This window comes from Gymnodraco acuticeps, unplaced genomic scaffold (assembly GCF_902827175.1).
Source record: "Gymnodraco acuticeps unplaced genomic scaffold, fGymAcu1.1, whole genome shotgun sequence".
NCBI classification, from domain to species: Eukaryota; Metazoa; Chordata; class Actinopteri; order Perciformes; family Bathydraconidae; genus Gymnodraco; species Gymnodraco acuticeps.
Window position 1 is genome coordinate 220,669 of NW_022992244.1, and position 15,679 is coordinate 236,347.

At 41.3% G+C, this 15,679-nt stretch overlaps 1 protein-coding gene across 1 annotated transcript in view; it reads right to left on the bottom strand.

Annotated features, from left to right (window-relative positions):
* Positions 1 to 1,995: 1,995 nt before the first annotated feature.
* Positions 1,996 to 15,679, bottom strand: part of tsc1b (TSC complex subunit 1b) — a 38,061-nt gene continuing 24,377 nt past the window's right edge. The window contains exons 13-22 of the mRNA XM_034206350.1: positions 15,309 to 15,416; positions 13,865 to 14,489; positions 11,558 to 11,601; positions 9,193 to 9,359; positions 8,103 to 8,285; positions 7,874 to 7,984; positions 6,361 to 6,483; positions 5,549 to 5,736; positions 5,076 to 5,249; positions 1,996 to 4,389 (exon numbers count right to left, since the gene is read on the bottom strand). Coding sequence (XP_034062241.1) covers positions 3,723 to 4,389; positions 5,076 to 5,249; positions 5,549 to 5,736; positions 6,361 to 6,483; positions 7,874 to 7,984; positions 8,103 to 8,285; positions 9,193 to 9,359; positions 11,558 to 11,601; positions 13,865 to 14,489; positions 15,309 to 15,416 — 2,390 coding nt within the window. The 3' untranslated portion in view covers positions 1,996 to 3,722. The remainder of the gene's footprint in view (positions 4,390 to 5,075; positions 5,250 to 5,548; positions 5,737 to 6,360; positions 6,484 to 7,873; positions 7,985 to 8,102; positions 8,286 to 9,192; positions 9,360 to 11,557; positions 11,602 to 13,864; positions 14,490 to 15,308; positions 15,417 to 15,679) is intronic.

The following is a 15,679-nucleotide window of genomic DNA, read 5'->3' on the forward strand; positions in this document are numbered from 1 at the left end:
TATGCTGTATTTACAGAAGGTTTTTCTGCTTTTTCAACAGTTGTGATACCATTTCCTAGACTGAAATATAACAGGGAAAAAACAGGAAAAATAACAGCACTTCTCGTCAATATCATCAATTCAGCTGTCATATTGAACAGTACCATTAACAGCCTAAGCATGTGGATCATGTTCAATCATCATCTGTGTAACACCGTATTTACCACACTCTTACCTGTTGATCCCAACATGGCTGTGGAGTGGGCTGCATTTTGGAGCAACAGTGTCCTCTGGTGGAAACAGGACAACAAACAGAAGGGATACAAGTAAATACAAACAATAAAGAAACAGGGACACTAACAGGAGTGTGAAGAAAGAATATTGTATATTATGAAAACATTTCCAACAATACATTTGAGGTTATTGGAAGAGAGTATTTCAAGAACAACTGTCTTTGGACTAGAAAACATACACAAAATAAATAAAAAGGCCTAATTAAGCTAAATTCAATATTTTGAGTGTCAACAGTATATCTTTAAATCCAGACACAAACCCTCAACTCACGAAATTAGTGGATATACTATCATATACCAAAATGAATATAAATTATATACATATTGCCTAATTTGGCACATTTGGTATTGGCTGTCCTTTATAGGCATTACAAAGAGGACTCACGTCCACTTTAGCAAGGTCTTTCAGCATGCAGATTACTTCTATTAAAAAGCACAACCTCCCACTTTAAATTTGAAAATGTAGATTCACTGTACCAGGTTATGAGATATCCCTTAAGACTTAAGCAGGCTAGTAAATAAATATCCTCTTAAATCGTCAATGTCATATGTGAATAATTAACATGTAGGCCTACCTTGGTTACTGTCCTGCCTACTGTACATGTCCTATTGTTTTAAAAGCATGTTTGTAAATTATGTACAATTGTTAACGTTCTTTTCACTTAAATACCAAGTAACACTTAAGAAATTACAGTTTTCATGCATGTAGTCAAATTAAACTCCATGTTGCTGCAGGAACTGGCTAATTCGCTATCTTGTGTTTTGCTAACGAAACCGAAATGTTGAATTTGAGAACTTTTTAGACTTACCTCTGTATTTATTGAAGAAAAAATACATTTTGGAAAATGTGGCCGTCTTATACTGAGAGTTTACGTTAGTTGAAAATACGATATCCATTCATTACAGTAATATATGCTACGATAAGGCAGAGGCAGGTTAATTCGCCTCATTAAATTCAGCTGGGCGGTTTTTAAACCATGAACAGGGCTAAGCTAGCGGTGTATGCTAAACTAAGCTAATGTAGAGTTAAGGACAGAAACGAGAGTGGGAAAAAGTTTTCGAATGATAAAAGTACTCCTACAAGAACTGCGTCAATACAATCAATCCATTTGACTATTCCTGTATGTTTTTAAACCCTTTTTTTCTATTGAACAAACATATTACAAATGGCAAATGTATCCCCTCTGAGCCCCGGGTTTCCCTATTTAGATGGGGAAACTAATCTAAAACTGTAAAAATGGGTACAAATCTGACTGCGCATTTAAAAATAGTGGAAAGGGGTGAAAATTGCCCATTTCTAATTGCATTAAGTGTGTGAATAACAATTGAAAAACCAAATATATTGAGTATACTGTGGTAGCCTACACTAAAAGGAAAATATGGAACTATTTTAATAATATATTTTTATATTCTAGTGGTCAAACCTGTGCTTTTGTGCGTAGTTGGGCGTTATTTCACAGGGTTGACAACCAAAGACAATCATCCAATGTTGTACTGTCATGAGAAACTCCTTGATTGTCTTTCTGTTTTCAATTGAGCTGAAAACCAACAACACAGTTTAGAAGGACAGACTGACTATTCGATGTGCAAACACCTGAAAGTGTCTCGTCCCCAAACCAAACTCAACTGGCCATAATGAAAAAACACCATGATGCTACATTTCCACAGAGGTACGAATGGAGGGGATTACATTAGGCGACAGAAAAAAAAGCCAAACTCAGAATTGTAGTGCAAAACATTGAAGACGATCTTTATTGTTCACAGTTAAACACAAGCCACTGCTTTAAGAACTTCCTTTTTGCCATTTTATCCCAGATATCTCCAGCTCTGGTCAGAGTCCTGGTTTCTTCAGTTGTGCTGATTGTACCTTCTGTCTTGGTTTGCGGTAGTTACTACTGTTGGCATTTAAAGTGGATTGTTGAACATGCTTTAGAATAGCGAGGCAAAAGGAAGTGACAGCAGGAGTTCCAGGTGGACAACAGGATTTAGACGACTTTCAATGCCAGAGTTTACTTCTAATAATCAGAAGAAAACGAGGTAACTCCCAGTTTATCAGACCCGCAGAAGGAAACATGATTTGACAAGATGTAATTGTTTGTTTCCCACGCTGTACTAGCTGAATGTACACTTAACATGAGAAAAACACAATTCCGAAATCACCTTTCAACAGAGAAAGATTACTTTTTACAGCTTGGGCTTGCGCTACTTGCAGGTCTGATTCAAATGTAGGATATGTACGTCATGGGAGCCCTTCATGGCTGAATAAATAAAACATAAAAGGTACAATGGAATTCAAAAGAATGCAAACAATTTCAGTTTTACATTTTCATACACTTTCCTCATTTCAGCTGAAATACGCGAACCAACACGACCGCCATGCTTGCCTTTTTGCAAACACACATTCTCTCTGACTTAATTTGGACAAAAACTCAATTGAGTTTTGTATGGAAATGTCAGTTCTTCAAGTGGTTTCACTTCAAAGTTTCCCCATAGTAAACGAAGCGTCTTGTAGGTACTTATCACCTCAACCGCTTTGATATAACCCTCAACATGCATTCTGATATCAAACATATATTTCGGTCCTTGGTCAACGCCATAGCATGCCTGACAGATGTAACATTACTAGCTCTTTGTTTGATTTTAAAGGGTCAGCACATCCAAACTACAAAAAGGAATTCTCACTTAACTCTAATAGTATATTGTTTTATCTGTCCAGATTTGGAGATGTTGGTCTCTTAGATTCCTGTTTTCATAAGCAACACAATGGTGGTGAAATAAGCTATAATTGTGGTGCCCTCAGAAGTTACAACTGACATCTACAAAATATCACAGCCCGTCTTTGTCAAATAGTGTCCATGTGACTCCACAAAACTCACTATAATTCGTTTTCAAAGGGACTATTTCTTCACTAGAAAGTAGTTCCAGTAAAAATTCAGAAAAGTTTGTTGATTATCCAAAGTAACCGTGACACTGTTTCAGAAGACAAGTTGCTGCTACCATTGTGTTGGCTGTAAAGGCGTAATAAAGCGACAAATATCTGAAAAATATGGGTAAATGTTTTCAAGCAAAGTGGGTTTTTTTTGTCATTTGAATTCATTTATCATTTAATCTTCTGACTCACAGTGTCACACAGTTATCGATAACTGCATCTTGCTAGCATGAGCATCTTTGCATACAATCTAAATGCATACCACTAGCATCTCCACTGGTAACAACTCATCAACTTTGTATCCTTGTCAACATTTTTCAGGGGAATGACTGGAAAAAAAAAGAATGTAGGAAAACATTGTTGGAAATCCTGTTGTCCACTCAGAGGATTTGAACAAATAACACTGAATTCCAAAGAGTCACTGACATGTTAACTCTTTAGCTGATTTGTAGCTCTTCTCCATCGTTTAAAACTTGTAGTCTCTCGGCCTCCGCCCTGCGTCCCGCCTCAGATCCGTGTCTCTAGCTGTGCTCGTGGTGTGTTTCGTTGTAGTCCATGATCTTTAGCTGCTGCTGCCGGGGGCGCCCTGACCCCGCCTGACCCCTCCCTCCGCCTGAGCCTGACGCTGCCTTCCTGCGGGGGCTTTCCTGGCTGGTGGCCCGCTGCTTGGGCTCAGAGGGGGTGGACACAGTGAGAGGGGTGGCAGGGGTTGGGGTTGGAGTGGAGGAAGGTACGGGACCAACGGGGGCACCGTAACCTGGGCAGGACGGCTCCACGCACAGATCCGTCTTCAGGCCGTGGGCAAGACCAGACAAACGCGTCGCCGGTTGCTCCGTGTCGCACTGGCTCTCGCTCTTGTTGCGGAACAGCTCGCGGGCCCTCATGCCCAGGAAGCTCTTGGCGCTGGGGTAGGAGCCCACGGTTACCGGTGCGTCGCAGGGGGGCAGGGAAGTGAGCGGGTTGCCGTAGGGACAGGTCAGGGAGGACTCCACCAACAGGGGCGGGGGGGCCGGGTTCTGGCTGCCGTTCATGGAGCTGGCCGCCGCCGTCTTGGAAGAGTTGCTCACCTTTGGTTGCCGTGGCGATAAAGTGCTGACATTGCCCCGGGAGGAGTCGCGGGGCGGTCTACCGTCTACCAACTCCTCGATGGTGTGAGGTTTGCTTCGTCCACCTGCTGGCACCGTGACACTGTGGAGGAGAAAAATATTAACACGTTACAAAAAAGGACCCAGAAAACAATTGATTGATCAGATGATACAAAAACTGTATTTAACTGGCCACTAATATTTAAATGATTGCATAGATAACATTCATTCATACAGTATCTGACACAATCAGGTATCACTATTGTATCAGGTTTTACTCCAAAGTTAGTTAAATATATAATTTAGGTGAAGGCACTGCTATCACTAATATAGTAAAAGTGACGAAATGTAAGTACTTATAAAGCACAATGAGACACAAACTAAATTCATAATGTTTACAGGGGTCCAAATGACCAATTTAACTTAGAAGTGCATAACCCAAGATATTTACCTGAGAGGTCATTGGATGATTAACAAGGTATAACAAAAATTGCTGAAATCTGTTTCTTTTTTTACTCTTCAATTTGTCACATTAAATACAGTCATAGTTGATAGTTTTAATATATTTAGGCTTTTATAAATGGGTTAAAAAAGTACAAATATAACATGTTTGGTGTTGCTCGTAAGACATACCACATGTGAGCATCACACTGGTCAGTTTAAACTCTCACAATGCACAAAGATTGGGGACCATTATAAAACATAGCTTAAGTAGATTGAATCGAGTGGTAACTTTAGCAGTGAAATCGCAATACAACAGCTCACTAAAGAAAATGTGCTGAGCCTGACCTGGAGTCAGCACAAGTCTGTGGGTCAGCTCTGCCCCCTGGTGGTGGACTGCTGACGGTGCTGGCAGGAGCCTCCATCTCCACCCTGCTGTAGAGCTGCAGGAGTTCAGTCTGCAGAATCTGAGTGATCCTCCTCTGAGCCTGATACCTGCTGTCGGAGGCCTGCAGCTCCGCCCTGCAGACAGAGAGAGGAAGATTGTTAGGAAAGATATCACTCGTCACCGGCTTGAGCTTCAATATCAGGATACATGTATTTATTATCCTTGTCACATAGCTATCATATGCCTAAAACAGTGTGTCCTGACGCTCTTCTGGGTAATCATACATCCGGTTACGTACACAGCAACGTAGGCCCTTCGTTATCATGTGCTACTCTGATATTGGAAGAGTACATACAGTATTTTCCCAACAAAGATGAAGAGGGCAAAGAGGATATATGAAGCTTCTTGTGAGGACTTGGCGGTTCAGACTCACTTTGCTTGACACTTCACATCCTCCAGGAACTTCTTCTGCTCGGCGATGAGGTGTTCCTTCTTGGAGAGGTGCGTCTCCAGCTCGGCGACTCTCTGCTGGGCCGCCTCCAGTTTCTGACCCTGGACCAGCAGGCTTTGCTTCAGGGTCTCCACCTCGTTCCCGTAAGACACCTTCAGCATCTGGGTCTCCTGCGTCGTGGTGGGTCAGTGTCCACACAGGCACAAAGTGAAGAAAGGATTAAGAAATAAAAGAGATTAGGAGACAGTTTGACCCCTACGCTTTGTAATGTCTACTTCCAGACTTTACAAACAATGGAGCTAGAAATGAGATGCAATTAAAACCACACTAAATGATCCTATTAAGTATGAGATTAAGGTACTTAATCAAAATGAGTGTTTCCCAATAGCTACTTTATATTCCATTAAATCTCATTGGGAAAGATTGTACAAATTACAAAAGCTGAACTTATTTTAGAGATGTGTCTTTCTCACAGAATACGGACAAAGCTTCAAACATATGATAACCTGATACGATATAATTCTTTAATGGAGATTAAACTACCAAACCTAAAACATAAACAGCAGGAAAATGCAATTTACTCATTAATCCAGTAGTAATATTATTCTAAAAGTACCATGATAATATGCAGGACTTTTCCTTGTAACTGAGTATTTTCCCAGGGTGGTAAGAGTACTAAGTTAGGGACCGGTAAGCCAGTAATACCAGTAATACCAGTAAGTTAGTGTTCCTATATTGTCTCTGTGGTCCTTTGCACCTGTCCCACACACAGACACACCCTCTCTCCAGCGTACCTTGGTGTTATTGGTGCCTCCGTGCTGCAGGTCCTGCATGGACAGCTTGTGCGCCTCCCCGAGGAGCAGCAGCTGCTTGTTCAGGAAGCTCATCTGCTGCTGGGTGCTCTCGCTGTTGCTCAGCTGAAGGACATGCAAGACAAACAATGACGATGGAGGGCAAAACAGCAATTATACTACAAATCACACCTGTCCCGAAATATCTGGGAAAGCATCAACACTGAGTACGGCGGAATGAGTCATTAATGACGTGCACATCCCAGCATACACATCTGTGGCGGAAGTTCACTTTATTTCTCTGTTCCTATTAAAATGCTCTTAAGAAATTCATCCCCAGGCCTTGATATGAGAGAATACTAAACTAAACAGGCTATTTCTTCTGGCTGAATATCACAAATAGGACCTTTAGTCCACTAAATCCCTGTTTCCTGGGTCAGAGGATTTAAAACAGACCTCACACAAACCCCAGGAGGCAGAAAAACACCCGGACCCCCTGTGCCGCTGACCCAAAAATAGAGAAGGAGAGACAGCATTTCCAAGGCAACGGAGCCCTGGGACAGTGTGCAGACTACAGAGAGGTGGCAGGACGAGGGGGGGGGGCATGTGCTGCTGTAACCCTCCTATAGTCTGACCCAACTGTCTAATCACTATCCTGCCCAAGTTCTTTTTATAGAAAGGCAGGAAAAGGCATTAAGAAATCTGACAAACATTATTAATGACTCTCTGGTTGGTCGTTGACAATAAATGTACTTGTGCTATTTTTTAATTAATGAAGTTTCCTACTATATTCTGTAAATTGACGTTTATCATTTCTGTTTTTCTTCTTTCTTTACTTTTACTTATGTCTCTTTCTAGCTTTTTGTCCTCTTATGTTCGTTGATATATATTTTATATATTAGAGTTGAGTAACTATACTATTTGTTTATAATGCAAAAGAAGGTGGATTTTTATTTTCACCAGAGGAGCCTGAATGGCAGCGACTAAACCCTATTTCTGATTCAACTAAGAGCAATTTAATGCTGTGTGATAGTGATCAGTGTTAGTGAGCAGAGACGCATTTATCTCCTTATGTGAAATGTAAAACCTGCCCAGACATGAAAGATAAAAAAACAGAAGACACCCTGCTTTTTGGAAGGAAGCATCAAATACAAGTTGGACTGGAACCGTCACTATTGTATTTAGCACAGAAAAGTTTGGCTTTTTGGAATTTATATGCAGGATTTTTGTGTTTTTTTGGTTCATATTGCATGGCACCTATTGTAAGTCACGTTGGATGAAAGCATCAGCTAAACGAGACGTAACATATTGTAATGTAAAGGCTGACATTTTTCCATGGCAGAAACACCAGTTCAATTCAACTTCCAGTAATAATATAGCAGCAATGTATTGAAGCTGGTTTACTTTTACACATCCGTACCAACAGTAATACAAATCGTTTCAGAGTACTGAATAAAACACTTGAAACTGACAAATACATGATTATAATCAGACCATGACTCAGGTGTTTTCTTACCTTGATAGTCATCTGGTTGAGAAGGTGACCAGTGTGGCAGACTTTGTTGTTGGCCTTCTGAAGCTCCGCCTCCAGATCATCTATCCTTTTCTGACCCTCTTGCAATTTACTCTGAACACAAAATCAGATTAAAGACATTTAAAATATATCTTACAAATGCAAAAACTGTGGACACGTGTATTTGTACAGTCTGATATTTAATGTGTATATAGAGGTGAAGGATGTGTACCTGCAGCTCCTGGTTCTTGGTGTAGTAGTCGTCCCGGCCCTGCTGCAGCTGTCTGATCTGACTGTGCAGTCGCGTCACCACCGTCTCCCGGTCGTCCCACAGCTGCCTGTAGCGCTGCTGCTCCACCTGCAGACTCTCCCTCAGAGACACGATGTCCACGCTCTGCAGGTTCAGCTGGTCCTTCTGCACACACACACACAAAATAAGCACAAAGTGTGAAGCGGTTAGAGAAAATAGATCTTTTAAAGCACTTTGCAGCAAATTGTGCAGTCCAGACGGTCTTTTTTGCTGCGTTCACACTGCTGGAAAAAGTGTCCTAAAATGGAATGTTTTTTCTGTGCCTGTGTGACTCAGGGGTTTTTGTAATAGAGTGAACAGAAAAATCACATGGAGTCTGATCTCTCTGGAATATGATTTGGATTACTTTTTTCGGACAACTAAAATCAGTTGGAATTGGTGTGACTTTTATTTCACTAGATGGAAAAAGTCATTTACATTCTGTGCGAGCCCGATCCACTCAGTGAATAGAAAACAGACGTACTCCTGGCGCTAACCACTGCTAACAAATCAAACCGCAAAAGCTTACGCAAGTGGCCTTCATGTTTCATTTCCTAGCATGCTAAGTGTGATGGGATTGTTCTTTTTGCATTTGGGTCAATCCAGAAACATGACTGGTTCACACAGGAATCTGACACATGTAAAAGAAAATCTGATTTAAGCAAATGATTCCAAATAGAGCACAAAGCCTTGCAGTGCGAACACAACCTTAGTGAAGGCATTTTTCCCCTTAACAAAACTAAATTACCAAGCACAAGTTTCCGCTGATTGCTGCATGAATGTGTCAGTGTTTCACCACTTTGTTTACATTTCATCCCATGAGACAGAACAGCCTTCTTTGAAAGCATCACTTGTTGTCTGGGTCACCAAAACAACTTCAGTCACGGCTTCTCTGCAGCGTCCTACATATGATTCTTGACTCATTTGACAGCTGGAGTTTTTAAATGCCTCTGAAGATATCTTTGAAGTACTTAGATGTGTTACTGTTTTTGTGTGGGGCTCATCTCATGTTAAAGATAACGTGCAAACTTGCCATGGCGTTGTTCTGCTCCTCCAGCGCGGTGGCGTTGATGATGCGGCGGAGGAGGCGGCGGTTGCGCACGGCGTGCTGCTCCCTCTTGTAGCGCTCGTACAGCAGCTGGTTGTGCAGCAGTAGCAGCTGGCTGCGCAGCGTGTGGAGCTCGTCCAGCGGGGCCGAACCTGGGGAGCCCGCGGGAATAATAGTGTAAATAACAAGGTCACAATCATCAACATTAAAGTTTAAATGTGCATTGAGGTGTATTATATTGCACATTTCAAGCAATAGTCAGGTTTTCATCATTAGGATTGTAGTTAATACTTTAATAGCACTGTAGTTAGAGTGGAATGGTTGCAAATCAATTGTTTTGTACAATATGCATATATATTAAATATTTGTATTCTATTCATTTTATTATTGCACATTTTGTATTTTAAATATATCATATTTTTAAATATATATTTATATAATTCCTTCCCCTAAAATGAAGCTACGAACCCTGAACCTAATTTACCCCTCGGACATACACACCAGAATATTACAGATAAGTAAATGACTGTGGAAAAGATAAAATACTGTATAAATACTATGGATCTTATATTTTAATGGAAATAAAACGTGCGAAAAACGATGAGCTTTTGCACAAAAGATACATACAACTCTGTTTACAGTCCAAGACTTTGAACCTCTACCTACTTCTGTTGGTACAGACTAAAAGCTGACTGTAGCAGCATAACAAATATCTCAAGGACCAAACGTTAGCCTTGACCATCTGGTGTAACATCAATGATCTTGTTTATCTACTATTTGATTAAAGAGTTTCATACATAAATCTAATCTAATCTGCCAATGTTATTGAGTACAGCATTTACTTTTTGAAAACTTTCGATTCTATTATTAAATCAAAAATGGTTTCAAGTGAAAAGTAAGGTTAGGCGAAACACTGCACACCCATACCAAAGTGCTGGAATCTAATTAGGTGGAGACTGGAGACAAGTTAGCTGCATTGTGCTAAGACTTGGTTCTTTTTCGGTTTCAAGAAATGATATAATAAGATTTCCAAATCTGCACTTAAACTAATCACTTGTACCTTGGCTCATGGTGCAAACTTCCCGCAGCCAAACAGGATTGAAAGGTGACTGTTTTATGGATCCATATCCAGTGATAGGATTATATCAGCTTGTCTTTTGATTTGAACCACTGACCTGATGGTTAGAACTCTACTTGGCTGACCTTAAAAGCGACCGTTCGTATGTTTGAAGGTTGTATTAAGTACATATCTAAAGTCATTTTATTACTTACAGTAGATGACAATCGGCACACCGCCAGTTTGGTGAAAACTACGGCACAGAAGTTAAAGAGGCCCTATTTAGATTTTTGGGGGTTTTCCCTTTCCTATAGTGTGTTATATAGATTTTCGTGCATGTAAATGGTCTGCAAACGCTAAAATCCCAAAGTTACCTCCAGAGGGAGTTTCTATGTTCTGCAAGGTAAAATATCTGTATTTGAAAAAGGGGTTTGGTGTGTTTGAAGAACGCATATATAACCGTTTTAGTTCTCTGATCAGAAAGGGCTGTAAGAAATACATTTTGGTGCTGCCGCCATCCAAAGCAGAACAATGCTTAGCTTCCTTTCTCATACTCCTGTGTGTTCCTCCAAACTAGTGGCATGCCGACAGTCCTCGACTTTAAAACAGGCTGACTTGTGGATTAGTATACACATCTCAACCTCAAGACATCCGTACTATCCCTTTAAGGCTGCTTTAACCATTTAATCACATTGTAAAGAAATACAAAATGTGGAAAATGCGGTACCCTTTCAAGATAACGCTGCACACAGCGCTTCACTTGTTAACGAAGGGGAAGAGGGCAGAGAAAGAGCATTTAGAGGAAGATTCCCATGAGAATCTGATCCAGAGATGTCACATCGGTTTGCAGAGTGAGAGGGAAATGACTCCCATCACACAAACCCGGGGAGACGATTACGTTTCAGTTGTAATTACAAGTTGGCGGAGAGCTTTAAAAAAAAAAAACAACAGAGTGTTTCTGTTTTGTTGTCAGCTGGAGAAGATTAGATTCTGGCTCTGGTTGACTGAATGCACACAGGGGAGGTAAATAAACGGGGAGTCTCTAATAAGTGGCAAACTTTTCGAATGTCTGAGTTGATCGGGTTTCTGCGTGACTGTGGGAACTTTGTGCTTCTTGGTAAAACCCTCCGCTGAACAAATTCCCTGTCTGTCTGTCTGTCTGGGTAACGTTTTTAACATGCTGTTCACGTCTTGTGACGAATCACTAGTCATGCCTGAATAACGCCCCATCTGCAGTCCTCATAATAGAGTCTTTTATCAGTGTATGGCAGTGCTGCGCTGCCAGTGTGTTACCTCCAAAGTGCGTCCAGTCAGCTGACTTACTTGGCAAAGGTAATCTGGAAAAAAAGGAGAGAAAGAAAAACATTTTAGAAGGATGATCTGCCTCGGATGTTTCTCTCTTAAGCTGCTCAGGATAAGACCGTAAACAGAAGTCCTTCCAGTAGCCATTTAAATATGTGTATAAATAAGGGTTTGGGGAAGAGCTTGTGGTTTTTGGATTGGGAAAAAATATTGCCGTGTCCAAATTCATCCATGTTTTATTGACGTTGGTTGCATTACAAAACACAGTACATCTCAAACCAGGTTTTCCCGGTTTACCGCAAGTACTGTGCCATATTCAAAAGGAAACACAGGTGTTGCCAGTTCAAACAGAACACATGCCACTGCTTTTGGATGCTCCAATTAAAGAAGTGCTGGACCCAAGCAACAGGCAATAACATTTTCTATGTTGTACGGATTTTAAACGTGTTGAATTTATCACAATAAGTACAATAAATATCAGTAAAAAATCTATCCACACCGTTTATATTGTCATTTACACCAGCTTTATGTGTATGTAAGGCAACCTGTTCTTTTCTTTTTCATATTTGCTTGTATGTGTACTTAGTTGTCAGAGGTTTAAAGTCCTTTCTGGATTCATTTACTTAATATTTTAACTTTAGTGTATTTTTGTAATTGCTTATCTTTTTAATTAAATACATTTAAATCTTTATTTATTTCCCAAAGATATAAACACAACTATCTCAGCAGCAATTTATCAATGCAGGAGATATTTGAATGTTTTAAATTAAGTATCTTTTGTAATTGTTTATTGTTTAAATGAATTACACTTAAATAAAAAAGCCATTAACAATGTAGTAAAAAATTGGAGGGTGATATATTACATTGTTAAAGAATAAACTACCAAACAGCATTTATAATATAAAACCATCTGAAACAAAAGAGTATCGCAAACACTTGAATACAAATAAAAGTAAATACTAAAACCATAAAAAATTCATTACATAAGGTCATTTGATCTTAAATATTATAGAAATGTCACTGCTGCAGTCTAGTTATTGGTTTCAAGTATTTTGATATAAAAACACTGCATGATACATTTAACAAGGTTTCAAAAACAAACATGCCTGACTTTTTTTGTCTAACAAAACTTGCTTGAAAATGTGTTCAAAATTCAGCGAGGTGTGACAATTTTAAACCTCCTGCCTTGATAGACATAGATATTTAAAGGAGGCGTGGCCTAACTGTACCAATATGGCCACCATGTTGACATGTAATGCAATGAACAGCAGCAGCCAGTGTTTGGCTCTGAGGAAGACAGGCGTGGGGGTGATAGATGAGTAAAATGAGTGAAGCCAGATGGTTCTGTGTTCAGAGTTGACTCTGCTGACGCGGTTGTAATATTGGCTCTGACCGGTTTGCTGTGTGTGTGGAGAAAGAAAAAAGGGCCGACGGACTCTGAACAATGTCGTGCTTGTTCTCAACGGGCTGTTTTCTTTTGGCCGCAGTAACAGACTGGAAGCTACCTAGGCAGGCTGAGCACAGGAGAGAGTTTTGATGTAATCTGTTCACCGAGTGTTTCCTCAGTGTGATCAACATGAGTTTCATACAGAGTAAAGAACTAGCGAGCACAAACACCTCCTCCACGGCTGCACTGTCCACTACATGAGATCATTTACTCACAAAAGTAGTGGGAATAATGGGATTGTATTGTTATAAATTGGAACTAAATTGGCTGCATTTGCTATACTTTTTTGTGTGTGCCAGGTAAACTTTCCATGGTTGGAATTTATAACTTTCAGTGGTGTCATGGCAGGACAAAAACATTTACCACTGTCTATTCTATCTCCAAATCTTCAACAGTCAACTTGACTAACGACAGAGAACGGAGGGTCCGGCTTGCGCTCGTCACTCACAGCCCCATGCTCACACAACATGTGCACACGGCGCAGTAACGCTCTTATGCAAGTATGCTATTCCACTCACAGATAAAGCGCTGTGTGTGACGGCCGATCATCTGACGAGTTGGTATTCTGGAGCTCTGCTGTCATGTGGCAGTGACAGCAGTGAGTCAAACAGTGCACCCTTGACAACTCTTGTAGAACTGTATGCCTTGTGAACAATTGTGGGGAAATCGTCTCAATATGCTATGTACGTGATTTGAGGATGAGTGTTGTTAAAAAATAAGGCTGAAAAAGAGTTAGGGTTAGGTGCAAAAGTGAAATGGTGGAAAACCTCTTTACACGATTCTAAATAATTACATAAAACGGCCATTAAACCTTGAATAAAGTACGAACTCATTTGAAGTTAGCCCCTCACCTCTTGAGAACTTTATCATGGGTGTCGCTCCCCTGCTGAACAAGGCGATCCAGCACCTCCAGTGGCGAAGCGGTCACTACCCCCTCCTCCTCCCCGTCCTCCAGGCCCTCCTCTTGCTGCAGCAGCCTCTCCAGCGCCGCCTTGTGCACCGCCTCCGACGTCTTCTGGCCCACGAAGAGCGAGACGGCCCTGGGCAGAGCCAGGTCAAAGAACGACTCGTAGGGCATCATGGCCCCCGGGGTCTTGCTGCAGGGGCTCGGGGAGAACATCCCAAACTTGCCCACCTCGTCGTCTGGAGCTGAAGGGCTCCGGTGCAGGTGGTGGTCGATGGGGGTGAATCCTGACTGGAAGGACCAGGACTGATCGAGGGCTGAACTCCTGCTGTCCCCCGCTCCCCGTCCTTCTCTTTCTCTCCCAACCCCGCTGGTGCTCTCCCCTTTGTCTGGCGTCGATTCAACAGGGTGGGTGACGGGGTCTCCGGACTGGGCGTTGGAGAGGGTCTTTTCTTGTGCCTGACAGCCAGTCAGAGTCTCAGTGGTGTGGTAGAAGGGAGAGTCGAAACCCCTCAGGCCCGACAGCTCCTGCTTCTCCTCGGTGATCTTCAGCAGCTCCTCAGTGATGGCAGCTGCATCGGAAACAACATAAGGAGGATTTTGGAGGCTTTAAACCTGCATGTATGTTCAGAATGCCAATATCTGTGCTTAAATATTTCTGCCGGCGCTTCAAGTGCCAAGTACCTGCTATCCTAAACAGAATGAAAGAAGATTTCTGGGCTTCTGTTTTCCCCCCAAAGAGAGTGGAAATGTTTAAGTCTAAAGCAGCGAGCTTTGGCAGCAGATCTTGTACCATTTGGCAGATGCTCTGATCCAAAGCGGTTCACAGAACTGTAGGTGCATTTATTTTTAGTACGAGTGGCTCAAGTGGGATTTAAACCAATAACTGTGCAGAGCTAGCTAAACACACAGGCATATAAACAGGGATGTGTTAGTATCTTGGAGATTTTAATTTTAAAGTGCATGAGCTCAGGTTCTTTGAGATGAAGTAAACTCTAAAAGAAGGATCCTCACATAATAGTAACAATATCTGAATTTTGCATTTGGTACAAATTGTGAAATTGTGTTATATTATTAATTATATTATTATTATTATACACATTATCTAGGCTGCATTTATGGGCTATGTTCTTTATAAATAAATATTGTTTTACTACTGGAACTGGATAAGCAGGCTTGAGTCAGGAAACCCTGTGGTTTGGCTCATGTTTTTTAGAGCCTCCACGCCTCGTCAAAGACAAATCAAAAACAGTTCATTTCTTCTTTCTGGGACGGCCCAATGTAACACTTAATTTGGTTTTGGTGGATATATCCCACAATGTGTCCCGGTGTTTTTCCATGCCGAGTCAAACACTGATTGTATGTTGTTATTGATTTAAGTGGATACTCACCCTCTTCCCTTTCCTTCTCTGTTCTCAGCTGAAGCTCCAGCTCCTGCTTCTTCATAAAGACCGACAGCTCCGTCAGAGTCATGGAGACGATCTCAGCAGCTCCTGCATCTGATGAGGAGGTGTTTTTAACAGACGTGTGAAAAATAACAAAGCATATACACAACATGTAACTAAGGCTGGAGCCACACGAGAACGGTAACGCAAACAAACCGAAATCGTTATCAAAAAAGTCTTCCGTCCACACGCAATAGCGGCACCAGAAACGTGTCCTTCCACACGAGACTGCTCCGTCAGCAGCAGCTGATCTCTGATCTCTCTCTCCTGTCCGATTAGACTTCACTCAGGTGTATGTTCATATCGATCAGATCTAG